Source organism: Caretta caretta, chromosome 15, assembly GCF_965140235.1.
Source record: "Caretta caretta isolate rCarCar2 chromosome 15, rCarCar1.hap1, whole genome shotgun sequence".
NCBI lineage: Eukaryota > Metazoa > Chordata > Testudines > Cheloniidae > Caretta > Caretta caretta.
Window position 1 is genome coordinate 33,642,025 of NC_134220.1, and position 26,121 is coordinate 33,668,145.

Sequence of the window (26,121 nt, forward strand, 5' to 3'; positions counted from 1 at the left end):
CCCTCTGGCTCCCCAAAACTTTTGGTAATTGATTGTCAGAGTTGTATCGGGCCCAACATATGCAAAGAGAACAGTATGTGGAGGTAGACTGAAGGGTGGCAGATGAGTTTTTCTTCATTTAAAAAACACAGTCTGTTTTTTAAAATGCAGTCACATTGCATCATGTGCAAACTCTTGTACTTCAGTCCTCTTCCCCTTCCGCTGGCTATGTCACCCTGTAACCAAATAGCCACTTCTAATAACTAAGTCTTCCTATTGCCCTCTTATTAATTTGAAATTTGTTGCTATTTCTATATGAATGTAAGACTAAACAAAGAGAGCTATTAACTGTCTGCCTTGCTTACCCTACCTCCTGTTCCCAGGGCTCAGTCCCTCTCTCAATTTGTAACATGCTCATTTCCCTACAGCTCTCCAGATCAGGGTGTCCTGAGCTGTGATACAAATATGACCTGCATAATGTGAGGAAGTTTTGACTATCAAAGTTTGTCTGACTGGGGACTTAAATCAAATGAATGAAGGTTAGTGGGGTTGGTATAATTTCTAATGGAGACTCCATAAGGCAACTTTTCTTCTTAACTTGGTTTCACCAGTGTTGCATAATTAAAGACATACTTGGTAGGGTGGAAGCCGTGCCAGAAGGTGGAACGCCGAGATTGCCTCTTACATAATCAACTATTTATATCCTTCATACAGAGTGCTGTGCTGATGTTGGTCAGTCACAGGCTTTTTGTTGCTTTCTTATGTCCTATCACATTGGAGTTAATGGAACTTGATTGAGTCCTAAAAAGAAGCCAGTGGACTCTCTGGCAGGTCCTCTTGCTGCTGAGATTGAGACTGTCTTCTCACTAAAGGCATCACACCCCTCCTGCGCTCTCCCCCTCCCCCCTCCTTAAGGCTAGCAACTTAGGGCTGGTCTACACTACCGCTTAAGTTGGAGTAATTTACATTGCTCAGGGGTGTGAAAAAGACACCCTCCTGAGTGATGTAAGTTACACTGATTTAAGCTGTGTTCACACTGGTGTTATGTCGGCACGAGACGGTCTCCCACTGACACAGCTTCCACCCCTCGTGGAGGTGGAGTTATTATGCTGACAGGAGAGCAGTCTCCCAGTGGCATAACGCTTCTTCACCAGAGACGCTACGGTGGCGCAGCTGCATCAGGGTGTGCAGCACTTTCCCTGTTTCCCTTCCCATCCCAAAAATATTCCTGGAAGTTTCCCAAGCATTTGAGATTTGGGGAGGAGATTCAGTCACACTGAAGATCTAATTTCTGGGACCCTCCCCACACTTCTGTCTTGTGCTTTTTTTCTCAACTTCTTCCTTTCCTCTAAATTAAGCTGTCTGGCAATGCCTCTCCATCTTAACCTGACAAGATTATTTCCTCTGTATCCTTCTGAGTGATGATCACCAATGGGGGATTCAGAGCAAATAGGCCTCTCTGACCCAGAACTCTAAAATGCCTTCATTATTTCAGTCCCCTCCGGGTTCTATGGTGTGATATCTTCTAAGGGAATGAAAATATTTTAAAACCTTAACTGGACCAGGATGACTTTCATTTGCAGCTAAGGTTTAAGACCACTGTAAAGGTTTATGCAACACATGCGCTTCACCCTCTGCATACATTCATCTTTGAATCTGGGACTTCCAATTTTAATCCTTCAGCTAAACATAGAATATTAACTGTTTAGCTTAGAAGCTTCTATCTAATTCCGCTTCTTGTTCCATTGGCCCTTGGCATCTTTCTCTTATTTCTGTTCCTTCTAAAAACAGTTACTGATCAACTCTAACAAAACTAATGTCACGCTGCCTTGGGCAGCTGTTACATTTACCAACTTCTTTAAGGATCAGCTTAAAATCTTTCTACACATTATGCTGAACTGATTATCAGGTCTTTTTAGTCTGGTCTTCACACTACCAGCATTTCTGTTCACCAGGACCTGGACTGAGACCCATTAACTCTCTTCACATGGCGCACTGAACCACCATCAGATGGTAATAACTTTCACTCACTACCAAATTGGGCTGGATTTAAACCAGCCATCTAGAGGTGAACCGTTCTGTATCGAGATATTGAAACAACGTGTGGCTCGCTCCCCTTGCCCTCCTTCTGGGATCAACAAAATCACCAGTCCAAACAAAACAGTCTCACTCTGCTCTCTCTGGTCCTTCAACCCTGGTTGGACTCCTGTCGGGCTCCTCACTAGGCACTCAGATACAGTATCTCTTTCTCCTTCTATTGGGGGCATCTGCTTGTCCCTCTTGTTGGTGCTGCTGCAGCTTAGGGGATTCTGACCCATCGCTCATCTCTGGGTTCCAGGTGTGAATGGTGGAGCAACATGCCCCCTTCACTCCAAACCACTTTTCTTCCTTTTCTGGTCCGCTTCCTGTGGGGTCAGTCAGTCCTAGACCAGGGCTGTATGACTGGAGAGCTTCCCAGCCCCTCCCATTCCTTGCAGGTTTCTCTCAGTTAGTCCTCCGGTTCTTCTCAGCTGGTCTTCCTGTCAGTTCCTCCCTATTATTGAGTCCAAGCAGAATGATACCTCTGTAGTATGACCCATCTAGGAGTACACCTGCCATCAGTCCCTGCCTGGAGACTGAATCACCTACAATTCCCTTTCCTTAAAGGGCAGAGTGACTTGACAGCAGTGAGTGTCCTTAAAGGGGCTGCCATGTTCAGTTACAATGGAAAACAGGAATAGAAAATTATAGAGCTGTGTAAAGTGGCTTAGGTAATGTTGTTAGCAATTAGTTTACTTGCTGACAATGTGTTCTTCCCAACACAAAGGAATAAAGAGGTTTGTCCCAGGGATCTTACAGTTTTAAGGGATGGAGTCTGTTGAGATACAGTTGTGTAAATCCACAGTAGTTCCACTTAAATCAAAGGAGTTACTCTGCATTTACACCAATGTAACTGAAAACAGAATCTGACCCTAAATATACAGCAATAATCAGGAAGAATGTACTAGATAACCTAGAGCAATGATACTCAGACTGCAGCTTGGAAGCCGCAAGTGGCTCTTTAATGTGTCTCTTTGCAGCACAAGATATTAAAACACCGTGTGATTTAATTATTAACCAATTGGGATGCTTTTGCTATGTTGTTAAGCAATTAAGTTATCAACTTGCACTAAGTTAAACTTATTTGCTGGGGGAATTAAAATATATAAAGTACTATAATAAATGAAACAATTAATTCACACTACCATGGCTCTTCTGGGTAATGGAGATTGCTAATTTGGCTCCTGAACCGCTGAGGTCTGAGTATCACTGATCTAAAGGATGGTTTTATTTTGGAGTATATTTGGCTTTGTTAAGTTAATTGATACATGGCCACATTTTTACTGGTCTGGGTTTCATATGAGATGAGTTCTAATGGGTTGCAGTAGAACCTTTAGCTTTTACGATTTGACATTTGAGTGCTTGATTTCTCACCCGTAACTTTCCAGCATTGCCAGCTATAATTGTGTTTTATATAGTACCATTAACAAACAAGACACTGTGGATTTTTACATTTAATTTTCTTCTGTGCTTTTTCAGGAGAAAAGTACTGCTAAATTGCAGTGCACAGTTGCCAGGCTCATGCTAAACTAGAGTGGCATTATCTGAGGCATCTTTAACCATTGAGCTGTTGATGGCCTTCAACAAAGGCAAAAAAACAAGTAGAAGAATCTACTGTACAGATGTGAAAATGCCACTTTAAATGGTCCTAATATTGAAAGTACTAAACTAGTTAATTTTTACTTTTTTTTTAATTCATGAGGAATACAAATATTTTCTCAGAAAAGGAGGAAGTATGGGGGGTAGGGGAAGAGGGGCTTACACACTGTCACAGTGAAGAATAGCTGCACTGATTTTGCTCATACTTTCAGAAAAACTCTTGGGGGTTTCAACCAAGCATAGAGAAAATTTCAGTCCAAATGGAATTTGTTGAATCTGTTTATAAGCAGCTGAAAAAAGAAGGGTTAGGATGGATGTTGGAATGCAACCTATATCACTCACTGCTGGCAGAAGCTTCATGACATTGCTACAAAATCATCATTAAACTCTTGTGAACAATGTCGTCTGCATTTCCCTTGCAATTATTGCTAATTAACAGGATAGGTTTTTTTTCTTCCTTAGCAGGCTGTTCACCCTGCCTGAATCACTCTGTAATATTACAGTGCTGTGAATGGCCACAAACTTGCACTCTACCTTCTCTACTCCCAAAGATCATGCTTTTCCCAGTCAGATTGTGCAAAGTTAGGCCACGGGAAGTCAATTATTTTTGTCAAGGTCCAAATTTCTTGGTCAAGAAAATAAAAAACAACAATAATGATGGTAAGTAAATAAAAAGATTTCAGGGTCCATTCAGCAGCGTCTGGCGATATGGATTTGGCCCATGGTCTGCCTATTGACTACCCCTGGTGTAAGCTATTTCTTCATGGCAGATTGATGTCACCTGTGACTATCAGAGATGCTGTCTGCTATCTCTGCCCTATTCATTGTGTGAACTTGTGATCAATAAACAGAGTTATACTCTGCTGAAACCAACTGGGCAGAGAGTGGCCATAAGTACTTGGCATCTCTGAATATCAGACCTAAAGGTTTTTCCTCTATACCTGGGTTCTGACTTTCTCCTCCTCACTGGGGCTGCGTTAGTACAATTAATTGAGGTGTCAACAAGAGGGGAAAATTAGAGTCCAGTGAATTCAGTACAGTCAACTTAATTTATACAGGTATAGGACAAGCACAGGACCGCTATGTAAATGGTCCCAGCTTCTGGATCCCATCTTGAGGTATGACTGTGCCCTACTCAACTAAGATGGTGTATAGAAATGCACTTGCTGTATGTGAATGTAACAAGAAAATTATCACATGCCACATTACACCCCTCTTAATACATGTGCAGGCTTCAGCTCCTTTTGCAGCAGCATTCCAGCCTGGACCTTATAGAGGCCTCCTCCTCAATGTGGACTAGGGTCAGTGCTGGGGAGGGGTAGAGATAGGGGTGACAGGATTGGAGAGCAGGCATATTACCCCCATTCAAGCTCTGTGGAAGTTCCTGGGAAAAGTAATGCCAGCTTGCAGGCTATATCTACTGTTCTTCAGACTCCCCTTTTTGGGACCCAAGTCAGCCGGCATCAGGGACTTGAGTGTGACTAGTGGTCAGAGCCAGTGGCAGGAGTACAGGGCCTCTGTACAGATGGCCCTGCCCTTCCACAGATTCCAGGGTCTGCCAACTTTGATCCAAGGGCCTACAGAGATTTTCTGGAGATGACTCTCTGCCAAAGAACTGAAGGTAGGAACTGTGATGAAGAGGAGACTTCTGCCTCACTTCCTCATCCTCTCTATCCCAGACGTTTGCTGGGTTAAGCCTCTGCTCTTGTCAGCTTTCTTGGGTTTGCTGGAAATGGCTCCTGTCCAGTGGGCCTTGGTGGGTTTTTTTAATGATGCTAAGGCAATTTCCACACCCACAATTAAGTTTTATGGTGGAGTTAGGGTTGCAAGCCCAAACCAGTTGTGTGAATGTATATTATCTTACAAGAATATTGGAGTTAAAAAAAAAATTAAAAAAAAAAGACCCAAATAATGTCCCCTTCCCCTTCCCCTCCCAAAAAATGTTTGAATCCCAGGAAATGGTGGAATTAAGGTTCAGTTTGTCAAGCAAGACACCAAGTGACCTGACTTTGCCAGGTAGAGAATTCCTAAATCTTATTCATATGATGACTCTGATGTTTATGGTTTTATTTATTAGAGTGAGATGTAGAACTTTACAGATTCCTGGTTAGACACACAGCATGCTAAAGGCAGTCATTCCGTAGTCTTCATTAAATGCCTATTCCTACCAGGAGCAGAGAGTAGTCAGCATCTCAGGTGCCTAGGGCTTAAGCCTGAAAGGAGCTATGATTCCATGTGGCTGCTAAGTACCCAAATATTATACACAGAGCTAGCATATCTCTATATGCAACCACACAAATGCTCAAATAATTAAATCAGAGCACTTTTTTAAAAAGGGCAAAAGTTAGAATGGTGCCAGATATCACACTTCTTATGTGATAACCAGATCTTAGTCCAGTTTCTGTGGTATATATTTTTCATACTCCACATGCAGATAAAGGAACATGGGAGGCTGCCGGCTCTACAAGGCAGAGTTAAGGTAGTTTGGTACCTTGTGTGACAACTACAACAATAATTCTGTTTCTGAGGGTTCTGACTTTTGGGAAGAGGAAAGGGGGGGCCATTTCTTTCTTGTTTTTAACTCTAATGCTCTTGAAAAGTAGTATAGGTTGATATGTATCTACAGCGTAGCTTTACTCTGCCAAAGTCATTTGGGTGTGAACTGAGACTTAAGGAAATGTGTTGCTGTTTGACTCTGCGTGTTATAACTTCTGTGCAGTAACCTCCTACCTTTTGAGCTTGTACCTTTCTTGTTGGTTTACATTTTGGCTGCTACATTTTTTTTTAAGTGTAGCAAGTACTCTTCAAACATTAACTGATATTTTATTTATTTTTAATGCTGAAAGGCACTTTATGAAGTAGTATCTTCTTAAGTGAGGCTTAAATTGCATCTTCAGTAAGCAGGAGGGCTCTGAGTAAGCAGCAGATAGGAAACTTTCAAAGGTTTAATGACTTTAATTATCCATCAAGATGTTTTTAGGAGGGGGGAAGAGAGGCCTTTGTGGAAGCAATGAGGCTTTGCCCCACAACTTTAAAGAGTTCTCTTTATTATTGTGGGGTGGAAGACATGCAGCTGCCTGCTCCTCCCTCTCCTGCAGTGCAGGTGCGAAGGTTTCTCTTGCTTAGTTACCTTCACAGAGCTAAGGGAAAGAGCTGAAAATCAGATGAAGAATATGCCTGTGTTCAGGCCCCAGCCTGCTCACACTCGCTTGCTTCTCAACAAAGTGCTGTGGTTTTAAAAACTAGGGACGGGGGAAGGAAAGGAACCAGAAGGGGAGAGGCTGCGGTGGAGGCAGGGGAAGAGAGAGAGAGACTGCATTCTGTGGTGTGTTTGTGGCTTCCACTCTTTGATCTCTTGCCAGGGAAACCTGGAAGGTCAGGCCAAGCTACAACTAAATTATGGAGAGTGGAGTTGAGCAGAATGCTGGAATGGGATCCATAGTGTATGCATGTGTATTGTATGTGTAAAAGCACTCTGCCCGCATCCAAGTCCGCTCTAACACCCACTTATATCTCCACATCTGAAGCTTTCATATCTCACTGTTGAACTGAATTACACTTCCTTTATATTTACTGTGAGGAGAGCCCCTTTTTCTAATCTGCTTCTTGTGGTTCTATTAAGTTGGTAACTTGGTCAGAGACTTGATTTTAGTGTCTGTGTAGATGGAATGAGTCAGACTCTGTAATAGCTTAGTTCACACATTGGGTCTGTTTTCACCCTTAGGATCAGAATCTAAACGCAGGCAAAGAAAACAATCCCCAGTCTTTGAAGTGACTGTGCTGCCCCTCACCTTTTCAGCCTTTAGTGTGTGTGTGTGTGAGGTTGTGTGTGAGAGAGAGAGCAGGGGTGGCAGGTTTGTAGAAATTTTGGTGGTGCCCAGAACACCCCCCCCCTCTCCTCCCCCCCGCAAGCTCCCCACACACACCTGCCCAAGGCTCTGGGAGGGAGTTTGGTGGGGGACGGGGTCTGGGATGCAGACTCTGGGATGGAGTTTGGGTGCAGGAGGGGGTGAGGGGTGCAGGCTCTGGGAGGGAGTTTGGTGGGGGACGGGGTCTGGGATGCAGACTCTGGGATGGAGTTTGGGTGCAGGCTCTGGGCTGGGGCAGGGGATTGGGGTGCAGGAGGGGTGCAGGCTCTGAAAGGGAATTTGGGTGTAGAAAGGGTCAGAGGTCAGGCTCTGGGAGCGAGTATGGGTGGGGGAGGGGGTCTGGAGTGCAGGCTCTGGGAATGAGTTTGGGTGCTGGGTGCAGGCTCTGGGCAGGGGGCGGGGTGCAGGAGGGGGTGAGGGGTGCAGGCTCTGGGAGGGAGTTTGGGGGTGAGAGGGGATGCAGGGGTGGGGGTGTAGGAGGAAGTCTGGGGGCTGAAAGGTGTGTTTGCAGAGGGGGTGTGGGTGCAGGCTCTGGAAGTGGATGGGGGGTTCGATGCTTACCTGGGGCACCCTCTCCGGCAGCGGCTCCTAGGCGGGGCAGGCCGGGGGGGTCTCCTCATGCTGCTGTCTCCAGGCACCGCCCCTGCAGCTTCCCATTGGCCACAGGGGCGTTTGGGGTGGGGGCAGCGCCCAGCGGCACAACCCCCTCACACGGGCTGCAAGGACCTGCTGGCAGCCACGTGGAATGAGCGCGCAGGAAGCCGCTCAGCCCCTCTGCGCTGCTGGGTGGCGGTGGGAGCCCCCGGGCTGTTTTAAATCGCCTGGGGGCGGCAGGTGGGGCCGAGGGGAAGCGTGGGGGGAGTGTGTGTGTGGGGGGGGGGAGTGTGTGTGGGCGGGGGAGGTGGGAATCTTTGCTGGAGCCAGGCCCCTGGGACAGGAATATTCCTGGTGCCTGGGCACCACGGGCCCATAGAACTCACCGCCCATGAGAGAGAGAGATGTAATTTCCTTTGGAATGAAAAGTTTCAGTTTGAAAACAGGGCACTTTTTGAGACAGGGCTTCCAGTCCCCAGTCCGTAGACTGATGGAGGGTTACTTGTGTCATACTTTTGACTCATGCTTCGGGAACAGTAGCTGACCAGCATGCTTGTTAGCCTTGTGCTTGGGTGGCCAGCTTTATGGAAATAGGAATAACAAGGGTGGAGAAAGGGAAAAAGCGACAAGTGAGAATTAAAAGTAAAGTTGACTTTTCTGCCTTTGCCTGGGGCCTAGCAAAATCCTGCCTTTGCCTGGGTGCCTTGCCTGCGAACCCCTGTGGCACTTCGCTTGATACCGGCTGCCAACTAGACATCAAGCCATTGATCATTACCCATTGAGCCTGACAATCTAGCCAACTTTCTATCCACCTTATAGTCCATCCATCCAATCCATACTTTTTTAACTTGCTGGCAAGAATTCTGTGGGAGACTGTATCAAAAGCTTTGCTATATTTCCTGGACCAGGGCCGTGGTCCTATGTTACTTATGCCCCTGATACTACTATTAAGGTTAGGAATTAAAGCTGGTATTGTAATATGTTCCTGGGACTCACCTTCTGTAATGAGCTGAGTGCTTTAAAGTTTATGCAGAGAAGTTGGATGTGGGGTGGGGGCACTCAAGTCAGGATGTCAGCTGTTCTAATCTTGTTCCTGGCAAAGTGGTTGGATTTATGGTACCATTGCTCAGCAGCTCTATAAGTAGGTGCTGCTTTGTGGACTAATACAGCAGCATTTCTCAGCTTTTACTCTTCACGTAGCTGTAACATCCCTTGGTTCCCCCAAGTCTCATGCCAGCCAGCCTAGAAAATACCACTTGTGCTGTGCTGAGCCTCTCATTTGTCTGTGGAAGAGGAGCTTGCTATTGCAGTGGTGCGCTAATGCTGCAACATGCAGTAGATATTGTAACATGCTATCTGGAAATATGCCACAAGGGTGTGTGGTGCCCCACAGGTACTCAGATGCTAGTAGCTGGAGGCATTGTGGTTCTTTGTCATCTTCAGCTTACAGAAAATATAGGCGTAAGAGTTTGACATTCAAGAGCTACTGGGCCTTTTTGTTCTTTAGCATGTACCGGGGGAGAAAAAGTCAAGATGCAGCAACCCAAAATTGTACCTAATGAGTCTCAGGATCAAATAATTATAAATTTCTCAAGTCTGCAGAGTACTCCTTATAACTAAAAGAAGAACCTATGAATAAGATCTTGTCTACACAGGGACCTCGGGAAATTTAATTCAAATGAGCTAAAGCAGTGAATTTAAAGTGGATTAATTAAACTGCATGAAACCTCTGGGTGGATGCTCTCTTTCAGAGTCAAAGTGGCTTCTAACTTCTATGATTCTGTGCTACAAGACTGTGATAAGTGACCAAACTTTGTTTTTGGTAATTTATTGGGTTACCTACTGTAAATCTGCTTGTTCACCATTCTATGCAAAATGAACCAAACCCAGACACACTTCAAAAGTATAATAATCTCCAGAGATCAAAAGCTCTTCACATGTGACCCGTGCACACTGAGAAAGAACTGCTTTCTAATAGGCTCTAAAGTCTACATCCCTAAAACACTTGAGCAAGTGCTGGGCATCTGTGAGAGAACCCTTCTGGGCAATCCTGGGTGAATTGCCACTTCACTGGCACATCTCCATGGCAAAGAAGAAGAGCGTTACTAGATCAGATTCCTTTTTGCTCTTCATTCCCAACAGCTATTAGCGATTAGCCAGGTGTTCCGACTTCAAAGGAGATAAATATTTGCTGGGCTGAGGCAGAGACCCTTTCTTGGGAGCTGGTTTCCCTCAGGTGCTGTCTGATGTGTTTTATTAGGTTTTAAATGAAAACACAATAAAGAGAGAATGGAGCAGAGAAAATGACCAGTTAGACCTTCATGCTTGCAGCCAATTCTTTTCATGTAGTAAAACCTCAGTATTACTCCATAAAAGGCATGTTTGTACCATCTGTTTATTTCCTGTTGGATTTAAACACCTGCTGCGTTGGTCTCTCTACAAAGGGTCAGGGCCCTGTGATTTCTCTCTGTTACCGTGACAGTTGTTGTTTTCTGGAGGAAGCGGGGGAAACCTAGTCCTTCATGGATGCCTGAATGGGAGGTGTAGCGCTGATGACTGTTTGTTGTAGGAAGTTACAGGACAGCATTTCAGTCGAGGTTGCAGAGACACTTACAGAAGCTGCAGTGAAAGGTGACTGCAGCTCCCATTTCACTATCCCAGAGGATTTTAATACATACAGTGTCCCCGGCTGGCTCTTGGTCACTCCAATTCTGAATTATGGTCCCTTGGTATAAACCCTTCACAAATCAAATAGAATCGATCTTCTGTGGGTGGAGATGCTGCATGCAGTAAGACTGACCTCTAGTGGACAGACATAGCACTGTCCTTTCAAAACATCTGAGGAATACACACTCACTGGGAAGAATTTGTCACAACTGCAGAGAGAGAATGAATTGAGGAGACTTTAAAGGTGACATGTGTAATGGCCCTGTCTCCTTATAGACCTGCCAAAGGTGAAGCCTTTTCCCTCTTCCTCACTGCAGAAAAGGTTTTCTCCTGGAGCCCCACAGCACTCCCTCCCTCCTATGTGGTCTGTGGAGGGGGCTTCTCTCCAGGTTACTTAATTTTTTCAGTTCTAAGAAATATTTTTTAAAAAGTTTAAATTTCATCTGAGACTATTAACTTGCTCAAAAGGAGCAAGAGTGGGGCTGGGAAGGGCACCATGGATGCCCTGGAGTGGTTGGCTCCTCCCTGCACTAGAGATTCAGTTATCCCTGCATTTGCAGTTGCCTTCTGAATTGATTATATGGAAATAAAAACAACATTTAAATCATGTTTACGTCCTTCCCAGCATGTGAAAGTGGGAAAGAGTAGGCTGCTGTTGGCAGAGGCAGTACTAGCCCCTTGGGGGCCCAAAGCAGGAATAACCCCCCCCACCCACCCATACATACACACTAGGAAAGCAAATAGAGAGCCCCCTGAGCTGCTCAGGGCCCTAAGCATGCCTAGTCTGCTTATGCCTAGCAGTGGCACTGGTTGCTGGGATGGGAAGAGTTAGGGGGCAGAGGGGACATTTCCCTTTTGGGAGGTGTTAAAGGGGCATTATCTTTTTCTCATTGCAGGCAAAGCGGGCAGTGCAGCGAGGAGCCACAGCTGTCATCTTTGATGTGTCTGAAAACCCAGATGCCATTGACCAGGTACAAATCAGGGAGCCCAGGTTTATCCCAGTCTCTATGAGCTTTACCCTCACTGTTAGGGCTGCTGTACACCAAACTCTCTGAATCGTGAGCTGTGTTCTTTGCTCTCATAATAGAGCTGTCCTACAATAGACACACCTGCTCTTCTCTCTGGGGATGTGGTGTTTGGGTTTTTCCCTCCCACTCTTCAAGCAAGTACCCTGACAGAGGGTGATGGAGAATGGTAAAGCCAGAGAGGTCTGTCTTGTTTCCTACTTTTTAATCTGCTGCATTTCTATTTACTCTTTTTCCGGTGGAGGGGGTGAGGTCCCAGGAAAGCGGGGAGGTGAGTACTCCCTTTTGCCCAGCATACACACGCACTAAGTACCACCTCAGCCTTTTCACTCCTTTTTTTGCGACACTGTTGTAATCCATTGCTGTGTTGTCTAGGATGCTCCCTTCATCCCCCTCATCTCAAAGGGAGAGCTTTTGATGTACAGGGTGGAAGGGATGCTTCAGTGTAGTGCCCGTTAGCAGCAGCCACTGCAGTTCAGGTTGCAAAATGTTTTCTGTTTTATGCCCCTGTTTTCTCACTTTTTGGACTGACATTTTTCAGGCTTTGCCTCTTGCTAGAGGAGTTGGTTTTGAGTGTGTCACTTTTATTCACTTTGGGAGGGTGGGGTTGTGTTTTTGTCGGAAGTTTGAGCAAAATCTCTTCAGCCAGTTCTGAGTTATGGGAGCAGGAAAATACTTTTACAAGTGTGGAAAAAAATTCTAACTATGCTTTTTTTGAACAGGGCTACGACAAAAATAGCTCAAGTATGAAAGTTTAAGTTGGGCTTGTGTATAGTCCTCATGGATAAAAGCTTGCATGATTAGGTTTGAAAGAACTTGCTTCAACTCTGGAAGAAACGTGTTTGAAAATTGAGTACAGAGCATGTATATTAGAGACTATCTGCAAGTGGAGGTGTAAAATCTTAAAACAGATCACTTACATGTAACTTAGGTCCTAATTCTGCAACATTTACTTGCATGAGTAAATCTTGATTTTCACACATGGAAGGAATCCTCTACTGTGGAAACTCACTGGCCACAGGAGCAAGTGAAACCCTCAGAATGTTGGTGCCTAAACTGCTCTCCCTATATAAACCTTCCAACTGCCTCCTCATAGGCCCAGTCTGCTGCTTCCATGCCACAGCATACAGCTTCTCACTAGCTCTGCTCTGATCTTGAGGATTTAGCCCCGCACCCAGAGGTTCTGTTGACAGCCTTCCTTTCTCTATTCTCCTGATATTCTTGTTTTTCCCCATCGTTAGTCTGTTTCTGGGCCAGCAGGGGTTGTGGTGTCACCTGGATGCAGACATGGTAGTACAAAAATAGCGAGCAACAGCCCTGTGGGAGGTCACTGCTGACCAGGAGGGGTCCTGCAGGGGTGGATGACGGACTGAAGTCAGTGCTTCACTGCATGCTGCTCCCCTCACTTCAGGCAAGGGAGCAGTCAGGTTCCAGGAGAAAGTGGAACGATATCCAGTACAGACATGGACAGAGCTAGGGCCCGTTGGACGTGTGGTCAGAATCTGCTCAGTGGGAATCTGCCCTATGCTTGCATGATGGCTGGGCCATCAAATCCAATGCCCCAAATGCCCATCACCAGATTCAGTACTACCACCCTTGACAACCACCAGTGCCTTGGAATCGTTCCTTTCAGGGATATTACTCCACCTGAAGACACTGGTTTCCTTAATGTGGTGCTTCATGTGTGGTCACGTTACAGCCCCTGGTCAGTGCTTTAAAGATATTATAGGATGAGTCTGCACCTGCCACTTCTTTGTTGAGCCACCAATTTTCTTATCAAGCTACTCTGGTGATCTCTGGGAATACGTCCTGAGCATGGATCCAAGTGACCCCCACAAATTTTTCCCTGTCCTCCTTGAGCTATTCTCCTAGGAAAAAGGTGGCTTCCAAGATGTCCTGATAAATTTTATAGGAAAGCTTCTGAGAGCCTCCAGATAAGTAAAAAGAAAAGGAGTACTTGTGGCACCTTAGAGACTAACCAATTTATTTGAGCATGAGCTTTCGTGAGCTACAGCTCTGATGAAGTGAGCTGTAGCTCACGAAAGCTCATGCTCAAATAAATTGGTTAGTCTCTAAGGTGCCACAAGTACTCCTTTTCTTTTTGCGAATACAGACTAACACGGCTGTTCCTCTGAAACCTGTCCAGATAAGTAGTCGTCTTTGTAGAAAAATGAATCCCCTTCTTCCTCTGACTATTCTCCGCAGGCTTGGGATCAGAATCTGGAGCGCTTGGCATAAGGGATATTTAATTAACTTGTCCTGAAAGTAGATAAGGTGTTGGCATTAAGAGAGAACTCAGTGCCCTGACTTCCCTGCTAGTATTCCTCTCTTACGAAAAAGGAAAGCAAGGACGATATATCCTTTTCAGTTCTAACCCCTTTGGAAGAGGTAGTGAGTACAAAATGCTTAGTGGAAACATACCAGCATATATGCTACACTACTTGTTGTTTTTTAAATCAACGAAAAGTGGGATAATTTTGGCTTTGCCCATACGGTGGTCTCAGAGATCCTTAGTGAAAAAATGCATGTACAATGGTTACTTAAAAGGGACTTTGACACCCTCAGCTGCTGCATCCAGTGCCTTCACATCTAAAGCCTCCTTGTCCTGACTAAAAGCCATGACCCAGGTTTGCAAGAGTAATCTAAGGACGAGAACTCCCTCTTCCATCCCCCCCACCAGAAAAGAAAAAGGAGGGCTTCCTGCAAGCCTTTTTTCCTACCCTAAGGCTTCCTTTGATCATATCCTGCAAGCCTAGATTTAATGGATAAGCTCTCAATTTCAGAGCCTGCAAACTCTAAACAAAGAATCCTGCTATGCAGACAAACACCTGCAAAGTTGATCAGTCATTTTATTCTGCCACAGCCTGCACATTATGTATAGAAGAGAATGGCCCCATTTTTTTCTGTCCCATGATTTGTTACAAGCTTACGTCCTGCTCCCAGACGTCACTTAAAGGGAACTACGATTTGGCCTGTGCAGCTCCGCATGTAGCCATTTCTGTGTCACCTCCTGACAGAGGTTAAGACCCTGAACTAAAATCCTGTAAGTGGAGATTTTGGGATGGTTATCACTCTGAGTTTGCCTATCCTTTCATGAGGATACCCTTCATGTATATGAGACTCCTTTTGTTCTAGAACATGGTTTTTGTTCTCCTTGGTATTACTATAGCTAGAAAACATATATGATTGCTGTCATGGGAGGTGGTGATCACCTCCAGGGCTTTCCTGTCCCAGGCATTGTTGGATGGCTAGAAGCAGTTTGGTGAAGTCCTTGAAGACATTAGCAAGCTTTTTATGCCTGAGGACCACGTTGATTTTGTACCAATGAGCAAAAGTCACAGGTTCTGAGACCAAACTGCTTGTCATCCCTCAAGGCAAAGCAAGTGTTCTCCTTGACGTATGATTTGTCACATGAGTGCTTCTCCCTGGCACTAGGCTACATGACCGTGGAATAGGCTGGGAACACCTGACCTATCTGGACTGTGACCCCTTGTTATAACAGAAAAAAGTGTGGGACCCTCTCCCATCTAGTCATAAAAAAATGGAGGATGGCTATAACCTCTTGATCTGTTTGAGGCTTTCTGAGGGTCATGACCCTCCGGCTGAGAATCAGTGTTATAGATTTTGTTCCCTCATCTTTAAATTTCAACAGAGTACTTGAAGTCCTAGGGGACAATTTCCAGGGTGAATCAGGCCCAGAAAATTTCCTTTGAGGGGAAAATAAATGTGTAAGGGTATAGCAGTTACAAGGATAGCTGCATCTCTCTCCGCTTCTAGTCAGGCCTTGTGCCTTTACCTATCCCATGGTGGTTCTGTGTCAAATTAGACCGTTTGAATGTACTGCATGTATGTTATCTTGTAACAGGAATCCTTTAGTCTGGATTTTTTCCCCACTCTGTTACATAATATATGCTTAGAGGTTGCTAAGGTTGGGTACTTTAGTACTCAAGTAGGTCTGTGCAGTGGTCCTAGGACACTTATAGGGGAAGCAGTTTGTATGCCAAAATTCTGAGTTTCAGCTATGCTTGTGGCTATGGTTGACGCTTCAAGTTAGTCTCCTCATTACAGAGGATTCCTCCATTACATGAAGACATATATGGTAAATTCAAACTGTCAAATTGAATACACACGTGCATAATTCTTTGCAGATTAAGACCCAAGTGTGTACCTGTTGGTTCAAATAAGCATTAGAAGCCAAATAACTGTATCAGTGAGTTTACAAGCTCTGCTGCTGAAGACAGAAGAACTTATTAGCTCATAAATCAAAGGGCTCACAAGCTAGGAACTTGAATTTTGCTGATGAAATGCTTGCTGCATAAATGTTCTACAGCAGAGGTGGGCAAACGTTTTGGCCCGAGGGCCACATCTGGGTGGGGAAATTGCATGCAGGGCCATGAATGTAGGGCGAGGGCAGGAGGTTGGGGTGCAGGAGGGAGTGTGGGGTGTGGGAGGGTGTGCAGTGTGCAGGAAGGGGCTCAGGGCAAGGGGTTGGGGTGCAGGAGGGGTGCGGGGTGCAGGAGGGGGCTCAGGGCAGGGGGTTGCGGTGCAGGAGGGATGCGGCAGGGGGTTCAAGGCAGGGGGTTAGGGGGCTCAGGGCAGGAGGTTGGGGTGCAGGAGAGGTTCGGGGTGTGGGCTTCGGCCCAGTGCCGCTTACCTGGAGCAGCTTTAGAGTGGCAGCAATGCATCGTGGGGCTAAGGCAGGCTCCCTGCCTGCCCTGGCCCCACACCGCTCCCGGAAGCGGCTGGCACCAAGCCCCTGCGTCCCCTGGTGGGAGGAGGCAGGCAGGCAGAGGGCTCCATGTGCTACCCTCGCCTGCGGCTCCTTCCCCCGAAGCTCCCATTGGCCGTGGTTCCCCATTCCCAGCCAATGGCAATCCCGCGGGCTGTAGTTTGCCCACCCCTGTTCTACAAGCTCAAAAGTCCTCAATTGTTGTAGAAAGCCAAGGAAATGTAAATACAAAAATTGTTAGTATAACATTAAAACTATATAGTTTAAAAACCACAAAAGGTTTGAAAACGTACACTGCAGCCAAGTTAATATTTTTGGAACATACAAAGTATTTCTATTCTTGTTCTTAAGCATGAAGTTTAATGTATTATTATGCTAAAATATGCACAATTAAAACATACATATTGCAGCTGAGTAAAAATTGCTGTTAAGAGATTAACTTTTACCTTTCCTCACTTCGTGATTTTTAACTGAAAAATTAAATCAGTTTTAAAGAGGGCTGTCAAGTGATTAAAAAAAAATTAACTGCACGATTAAAATAATGAATAGCGCAATTAATCACATTGTTAAACAATAATAGAATACCATTTATTTAAATATTTTTGGATGTTTTCTATAATTTCAATTAGTGTACAGTATATATGTATTGTTGATCACAAATATTTGCGCTGTAATAAACAAAAGAAATAGTATTTTTCAGTTCCCCCATTACAAGTACTGTAGTGCAATCTCTTTATCATGAAAGTTGAACTTACAAATGTAGAATTTTGTATATAAAAAAACTATTAAAAAGCAAAACAATGTAAAACTTTAGAGCCTACAAGTCCACTCAGTCCTACTTCTTGTTCACTCAGACAGACAAGTTTGTTTACGTTTACAGGAGATAATGCTGCCCACTTCTAATTTACAGTGTCACCTGAAAGCAAGAACAGGCGTTCGCATGGCACTTCTGTAGTCGGCATTGCAAGGTATTTACATGCCAGATATGCTAAACATTCGTGTTCCCCTTCATGCTTCACCACCATGACGCTTGTTTAAAAAAAAAATGCATTAATTAAATTTGTGACTGAACTCTTCGGGGAGAATTGTATGTCTCCTGCTCTGTTTTACCCGCATTCTACCATATATTTTATGTTATAGCAGTCTCAGATGGTGACCCATCACATGTTGTTCATTTCAAGAACACTTTCATTGCAGATTTGACAAAACGCAGAGATACCAATGTGAGATTTCTAAAGATAGTAACAGCACTCAATGCAAGGTTAAAGTGCCTTCCAAAATCTGAGAGGGATTAGGTGTGGAGCATGTTTCAGTAGGCTTAAAAGAGCAACACTCTGATGTGGAAACTACAGAACAAGACCCACTAAAAAAGAAAATCAACCTTTTGCTGGTGGCATCTGACTCAGATGATGAAAATGAACATGCATCAGTCTGCACTACTTTGGATCATTATCGAGCAGAACCTGTCATCAGCCTGGACGCATGTCCCCTGGAATGGTGGATGAAGCATGAAGAGACATACGAATCTTTAGCGCATCTGTCATGTAAATACCTTACAATGCCGGTTACAAAAGTGCCAGGCGAATGCCTGTTCTCACTTTCAGGTGACATTGTAAATAAGAAGCAAGCAGCAGTATCTCCTGTCAATGTAAACAAACTTGTTTGTCTTAACAATTGGCTGAACAAGAAGTAGGACTGCGTGGACTTGTAGGCGCTAAAGTTTTACATTGTTTTGTTTTTGAGTGCAATCATGCAACAAAAAAAAATCTACATTTGTAAGTTGCACACTTTCACGATAAAGAGATTGCACTTACAGTACTTGTATGAGGTGAACTGAAAAATACTATTTCTTTTATCATTTTTACAGTGCAAATATTTATAATAATATAAAGTGAGCACTGTAGACTTTGTATTCTGTGTTGTAATTGATATCATTATATTTGAAAATGTAGAAAAACATCCAAAAATATTTAATAAATTTCAATTGGTATTCTATTGTTTAACAGCACAACTAAAACTGTGATTAATCACAATAAATTTTTTAAATGGTGATTAATTGTTTGAGTTAATTGCATGAGTTAACTACGATTAATCGACAGCCCTAATTTTAACTCAAGTTTTTAACTTAATTTTATGTTTGTAAAGTGTTTTGAAATTCTCGGATGAAAGGATGCATACAAATGCTATCTTCATTTACCATGGTCTCCTCTCCTTCTCTTGAAAAGAGAATTGCTGGTCTGAAATAAATCTATTTAATGGAATTTTACTGTGTTCTCTTCTAGCTGAACCAGGGCTCAGAAGACCCTTTGAAGAGGCCAGTGGTGTATGTGAAGGGGGCTGATGCTGTCAAACTGATGAACATAGTTAACAAGCAGAAAGTGGCACGAGCAAGGATTCAGCACCGGCCCCCACGGGTGAGACTTAGTGTGCAGTGGGGATTGTGTTGCTATTGCTTCATGTAGCATCTGTTAACAGCATTGATTGATAACATGTAATGTGATGCTTTCCATGAGTGCTGACTGGAGAACAGTTAGTTACTCACTCAAAAAGTATCACTGACTTCCATGGGATTTCTCAAGTGAGTAACATCTCACCAGTGTTAAGGAGGAGGTTCACAGTCTGGGACCTATATTTATTACACAGGGATTGTGGGGGGGAGAATTGTATTATAATTGTCCATTAATAAAGAAAACAAAACATTTACATTTAAAAAAAAACAAAACTAATTATTGTATTCTACAGGGATGAACTCCCAGGAAAGCAGTCTGTCTGATGTTAGTGAACATTTCTTGATTACATTTTTCACACATGGATTAACAAAGAAATCTGAGACTTTATTCATTTTCCAATCTAGAATGGATATTCCCAAGACATCTTGAACACTTCCTACATGTAGTTTATATGAGAAAAGCGAACATAAAAATCAGTGCCAAGTATCAGAGGGATAGTGTGTTAGTCTGTATCCACCAAAACAACAAGGAGTCCGGTGGCACCTTAACGACTAACAGATTTATTTGGGCATAAGCTTTTGTGGGTAAAAACCCACTTCTTCAGATGCATCATCAGGCTGTCAGATGCATTTCGTTTTTTACCCAAGAAAGCTTATGCCCAAATAAATCTGTTAGTCTTTAAGGTGCCACCGGACTCCTCCTTGTTTTTATAAAAATCAGTGTAGACCAAGTTTCTAGTTCATTTTTACTGTATTCCTAAAGCACCAGCTGTATTAGGAAGCATGACTCATTTGAGCCATCGGTACTTTGCTGAGGACTCAGACATGTTGATTTTACTTGCTTCAGAAACTGAATTATACCAAAAACCCACTGGAGCTGTTGGTAACTGTGATTCACTCTGGTGAAACCTGTTGTTTGTAGAATCAGCATTGAGTTCAGAGCTGCTGTAAACCTTATACTCTAAGGCTGGTCATAACTGTGGCCCATCACACGCTTACATTCCCGTGATAAATGCAACTTCCTCCCATTTTTTTCCTGATTGTTCGCTATATCCCTGCATGTAGAGTACGCCCCTGACTATTCACTGTTAAGTTTATGGCATCTTATAAAATAATATTAGTTGACCTCACTCAAAGATATTGACTTAAGATTTTGGCTCATGCATCAGGGCTCATGAGCAACAGGTCAAGAGAGAGGCTAACGTATCCAGTGGTTTTTTCCAACAATGTAGTTCATGCCCACAGTGCATTCATGGAAATCATAATCATCAAGAAATTAGAGAAGGGGGAAATGGATTTGAAGGGCCTAGGAATGGATTTGAATGTGATCTGCCTGGGGAGGTAAGTTAAACTTCTTCTGTCTTCTTCACTTCTAAGCAACCCACAGAGTACTTTGACATGGGGATTTTCCTCGCCTTTTTTGTGGTGGTCTCTCTCGTTTGCCTCATTCTTCTCGTCAAGATCAAACTGAAGCAGCGACGTAGTCAGGTAAGAGCTGCCTGAGCTCAGGATCAATAATGATACTTTCCTTGCACTCTGACTGCTGTCTCTGCCTCTTCTAGAGAGTTGGGTCAGTGCTGTTGAAGAGAGAGAAGGGTTCAGTGTCTGGAAAAACAATCTTTGTGAAAAGGGTATTATCCAAAGATGCACGGCATTGGAAAAGGTGTGGAACTTTACTAAGAGACCTGCTATACTCTGCTGTGCTTGATAAGTTGTTCCCTTGGGCTGGGAGTGCTACTGAAACTCTGTAGTTATTCCCAGGTGGAGGAGGGAGAGAAATTGATCGGAGTGGTGTTGATGAATTCTAACAAAGGATAGGTTTCAGAATAGCAGCCGTGTTAGTCTGTATCCTCAAAAAGAACAGGAGTCCTTGTGGCACCTTAGAGACTAACAAATTTATTTGAGTATAAGCTTTCGTGGGCTACAGCTCACTTCATCAGATGCATACAGTGGAACATATAGTAAGAAGTTATATATATACATACAGAGATTATGAAAAGGTGGAGTAAGAGGCTAATTAATTAAGATAAGCTATTATCAGCAGGAGAAAAAAACTTTTTAGTGATAATCAAGATGGCCCATTTAGACAGTTGACAAGAAGGTGTGAGGATACTTAACATGGGGAAATAGATTCAATATGTGTATTGACCCACACACTCCCAATCTCTCTTCAAACCCAAGTTAATGGTATCTAGTTTGCATATTAATTCAGGCTCAGCAGTTTCTCGTTGGAGTCCTTTTTTGAAGCTTTTCTGTTTCAAAATTTCCACCTTTAAATCTGTTACTGAGTGGCCAGAGAGGCTGAAGTGTTCTCCTACTGATTTTTGAATGTTATGATTCCTGATGTCAGATTTGTGTCCATTTATTTCTTTTGCGTAGAGGCTGTCCTGTTTGGCCAATGTACATGGCAGAGGGGCATTGCTGGCACATGATGGCATATATCACATTGGTAGGTGTGCAGGTGAACGAGCCCATGATGGCGTGGCTAATGTGGTTAGGTCCTATGATGGTGTTACTTGAATAAATATGTGGACAGAGTTGGCATCGGGCTTAGTTGCAAGGATAGGTTCCTGGGTTAGTGGTTCTGTTGTGTGGGGTGTGGTTGCTGGAGAGTATTTGCTTCTAGTTCGGGGGCTGTCTGTAAGCGAGGACTGGTCTGTCTCCCAAGATCTGAGAGAGTGAGGGATCATTTTTCAGGATAAGTTGTAGATCTTTGATGATGCACTGGAGAGGTTTTAGTTGGGGGCTGAAGGCGACAACTATTCGCGTTCTGTTATTTTCTTGGTTGGGCCTATCCTGTAGTTGGTGACGTCTGGGTACTCTTCTGGCTCTGTCAATCTGTTTTTTCATTTCAGCAGGTGGGTATTATAGTTTTAAGAATGTTTGATAGAGATCTTGTAGGTGTTTGTCTCTATCTGAGGTATTGGAGCAAATGTGGTTGTATCGTAGAGCTTGGCTGTAGACAATGGATCGTGTGGTGTGTCCTTGATGGAAGCTGGAGACATGCAAGTAAGAATAGCGGTCAGTAGGTTTCTGGTATAGGGTGGTTTTTATGTGACCATCGCTTATTAGCACAGCAGTGTCCAGGAAATGGACTGCTTGTGTGGATTGGTCTAGGCTGAGGTTGATGGTGGGATGGAAATTGTTGAACTTATGATGGAATTCCTCAAGGGCTTCTTTTCCATGGGTCCAGATGATGAAGATGTCATCAATGTAGCGCAAGTAGAGTAGGGGCGTTAGGGGACGAGAGCTAAGGAAGCGTTGTTCTAAGTCAGCCATAAAAATGTTGGCATACTGTGGGGTCATGTGGGTACCCATAGCAGTGCCGCTGACTTGAAGGTATATATTGTCCCCAAATGTGAAATAGTTGTGGGTAAGGACAAAGTCACAAAGTTCAGCCACCAGGTTTGCCGTGACATTATCGGGGATACAGTTCCTGATAGCTTGTAGTCTATCTTTGTGTGGAATGTTGGTGTAGAGGGCTTCTACATACATATTGGCCAGAAGGGGTTTGGGGTGCAGGCTGCCCTGGGGCTGCAACATGGAGAGAGGCCCCCCCCCCAGCCCTTTCTTGCCGCGGCTGCTCCAGAGCTGGGGGAGAGGTGCCAGTCCCCCCGCCTGCGTGGCCCTTGATAGCCTGCTGTGCAGCTTAAAGGGAACTTAGGTCTGCACTGACCTATAAAAGAGTAGTCAAGTGTCAGGGGGTAGCCGTGTTAGTCTGTATAGACAAAAACAACAAGGAGTCCAGTGGCACCTTAAAGACTAACAGATTTATTTGAGCATAAGCTTTCGTGGGTAAACACCTCACTTCTTCAGATGCATGGAGTGAAAGTTACAGATGCAGACATAAATATACTGACACATGAAGAGAAGGGAGTTACCTCACAAGTGGAGAACCAGTGCTGACAGGGCCAGTTCGATCAGGGTGGATGTAGTCCACTCCCAACAGAAGATGAGACGGTGTCAATTCCAGGAGAGGCAAAGCTGCTTCTGTATGAGCCAGCCACTACCAGTCCCTATTCAAGCCCAAATTAATGGTGTTAAATTTGCAAATGAATTTTAGTTCTGCTGTTTCTCTTTGAAGTCTGTTTCTGAAGTTTTTTTGTTCAAGTACAGCTATTTTCAAATCTGTTATAGAATGTCCAGGACAATTGAAGTGTTCTCCCACTGGCTTTTGTGTGTTACCATTCCCGATGTCAGATTTGTGTCCATTTATTCTTTTACATAGGGACTGTCCGGTTTGGCCAATGTACAAGGCAGAGGGTCATTGCTGGCACATGATGGCATATATAACGTTAGTAGACATGCAGTTGAATGAGCCTCTGATGGTGTGGCTGATGTGGTGGGGTCCTCTGATGGTGTCACTAGAGTAGATATGGGAACAGAGTAGGCAACGAGGTTTGCTACAGGGATTGGTTCCTGGGTTAGTGTTTCTGTGGTGTGGTGTGTAGTTGCTGATGAGTATTTGCTTCAGGTTGGGGGGCTGTCTGTAAGCGGGGACTGGCCTGTCTCCCAAAGTCTGTGAGAGTGAGGGATCGTTTTCCAGGATAGGTTGTAGATCGTTGACATGTGCAGTCGAGGTTTTAGCTGGGGGCTGTACGTGATGGCCAGTGGTGTTGTTTTCCTTATTTTCTGTTATTTTCCTTGTGGGGCCTGTCCTGTAGTAGGTGATTTCTGGGTACCTGTCTCGCTCTGTCAATCTGTTTCCTCACTTCCCCAGGTGGGTATTGAAGTTTTAAGAATGCTTGATAAAGATCTTGTAGGTGTTTGTCTCTGTCTGAGGGATTGGAGCAAATTCGGTTGTATCTTAGGGCTTGGCTGTAGACAATGGATCGTGTGATGTGTCCTGGATGGAAGCTGGAGGCATGTAGGTAAGTATAGCAGTCAGTAGGTTTCCAGTATAGGGTGGTGTTTGTGACCATCACTTATTTGCACTGTAGTGTCCAGGAAGTGGATCTCTTGTGTGGACTGGTCCAGGCAGAGGTTGATGGTGGGATGGAAATTGTTGAAATCCAGGTGGAATTCTTCAAGGGCCTCCTTCCCGTGGGTACATATGATGAAGATGTCATCAATATAGCGCAAGTAGAGGAGGGGCGCTAGGGGACGAGAGCTGAGGAAGCGTTGCTCTAAGTCAGCCATAAAAATATTGGCATACTGTGGGGCCATGCGGGTACCCATAGCAGTGCCAGTGACTTGAAGGTATAAGTTGTCTCCAAATCTGAAATGGTTGTGGGTGAGGACAAAGTCACAAAGGTCAGCCACCAGCTGTGCCGTGGCCTCATCAGGGATACTGTTCTTGACAGCTTGTAGTCCATCCTCATGTGGAATATTGATATAAAGAGCTTCTGCATCCATGGTGGCCAGGATGGTGTTTTCAGGAAGATCACCAATGCATTGTAGTTTCCTCAGAAAGTCAGTGGAGTCTCGAAGATAGCTAGGAGTGCTGGTAGTGTAGGGTCTGAGGAGAGAGTCCAAATAGCCAGATAATCCTGCTGTAAGAGTGCCGATGCCTGAGATGATGGGGCATCCAGGTTTCCAGGTTTATGGATCTTGGGTAGCAGTTAGGCCAATGTATATGGCAGAGGGGCATTGCTGGAACATGATGGCATATATCACATTAGTAGACATGCAGGTGAATGAGCATCTGAAGAAGTGAGGTTTTTACCCACAAAAGCTTGTGCTCAAATAAATCTATTAGTCTTTAAGGTGCCATCGGAGTCCTTGTTGTTCCTATAAAAGAGTATATCCCATATTGGGTCATAGATTCAGAGATTTAAAAGCCATAAGGAACCATATGATCATCTAGTACAACTTCCTGCACAACACAGACCATTGAATTTTACCCATTAATTCCTGTGTCAAGGCTGTATCATCTGGCTGAGCTAAAGCAAGAAAGACATTTAGAAAGACATTCAGTCTTGATTTAAATATTTCACATGATGGAGAATCCACCACATCCCTTAAGTTGTTCTAATGGTAATTACCCTCACAGTTAAATTCAGACTGGAAATAAGGTACAAATTTGTTTTCTAGCTTCAGCTTCCAGCCATTGGATCCTGTTATGCCTTTGAATGTGAGATTAAAAAGTCCTGTACTATCTAAAATTTTCTCCCCATGTAAGTGCTTATAAATCGCAATCATGTCACCTCTTATCTTCTCTTGGGTCAACCAAACAGACTGATCTTCTTACCTTCTCACTGTCTAAGGCAGATTTTCCAGACCTCAGATCATTCTTGAAACTCTTTTCTGACCACTTTCCAGTTTTTCAACATCCTTTTTGAAAGGTGGATCCAGATCCGGGCGCAGTTTTCAGTAATGGTTTCACCAATTCCATATACTCAGGTGGTACCACCTACCTGCTCCTAGTCATCATTCCTCTGCTTTTATACATGCAGAGATCATCTTCGCTCTCTTAGCCACTGCATCACACGAATGCAGTTCAATTGGTTGTCCATTTGACCCCTAAGTTCTTCTCAGAACCCGTGCTTTCCAAAATACATTCTTCCATCCTGTGTGTGTAACCTACATTATTTCTTCTTAGATGTGTGAGCTTGTATTTGCTGAATTACAGCACACGTACTTTGAATAAAGCTATGTTTTAGTCACAGATAATTTTTAGTAAAAGTCATGGACAGGTCATGGGCAGTAAACAAAAATTCATGGCCCATGACTTGTACTATATACCCCTAATTAAAACTTGGACTGGGGGGCCACAGGTGCTTTGGGGTGGGGTGTGCAGTCTGAAACCCCTGCTGGTGGTGGGGTAGGAGGGTTGGCAGGGCTGGCAGGCCTCCCTACTCGGCTCCGCGGAAGTGGCCGGCATGTCCCTGCCAGCTCCTAGAGGGAGTGAAGGCTAAGGGGCTCCATGCGCTGCCCCTGCCATGAGCGATGGCTTCGCAGCTCCCATTGGCCAGGAACTGCAGCCAGTGGGAGTTGTGGAGGTTGGGTGCCTACAGGCAGGGGCAGCATGCAGAGCTGCTCCACCTAGGAGCTGCAGACACATACCGGTCACTTCCGGGAAGCCCTCCTGAGGTAAGCGCCGCCATGCACCCCAGCCCCGTACCCCCTCCCACACCCAAACTACCGCTGCTGGGGGTGGGAGGGGGTGGTAGCATGAGACTGCCCCAGCTC

General features: G+C 44.4%; 1 protein-coding gene across 3 annotated transcripts in view; it reads left to right on the plus strand.

Annotated features, from left to right (window-relative positions):
- ZNRF3 (zinc and ring finger 3) overlaps window positions 1–26,121 on the plus strand; it is a 205,146-nt gene that overhangs the window by 169,074 nt on the left and 9,951 nt on the right. For 2 of the 3 annotated variants that reach the window (XM_075120135.1, XM_048821851.2), the window contains 3 exons: window positions 11,684–11,758; window positions 18,824–18,955; window positions 20,368–20,478. In XM_075120135.1, coding sequence (XP_074976236.1) covers window positions 11,684–11,758; window positions 18,824–18,955; window positions 20,368–20,478 — 318 coding nt within the window. The remainder of the gene's footprint in view (window positions 1–11,683; window positions 11,759–18,823; window positions 18,956–20,367; window positions 20,479–26,121) is intronic. The other variant, XM_048821852.2, reaches the window with a different exon arrangement.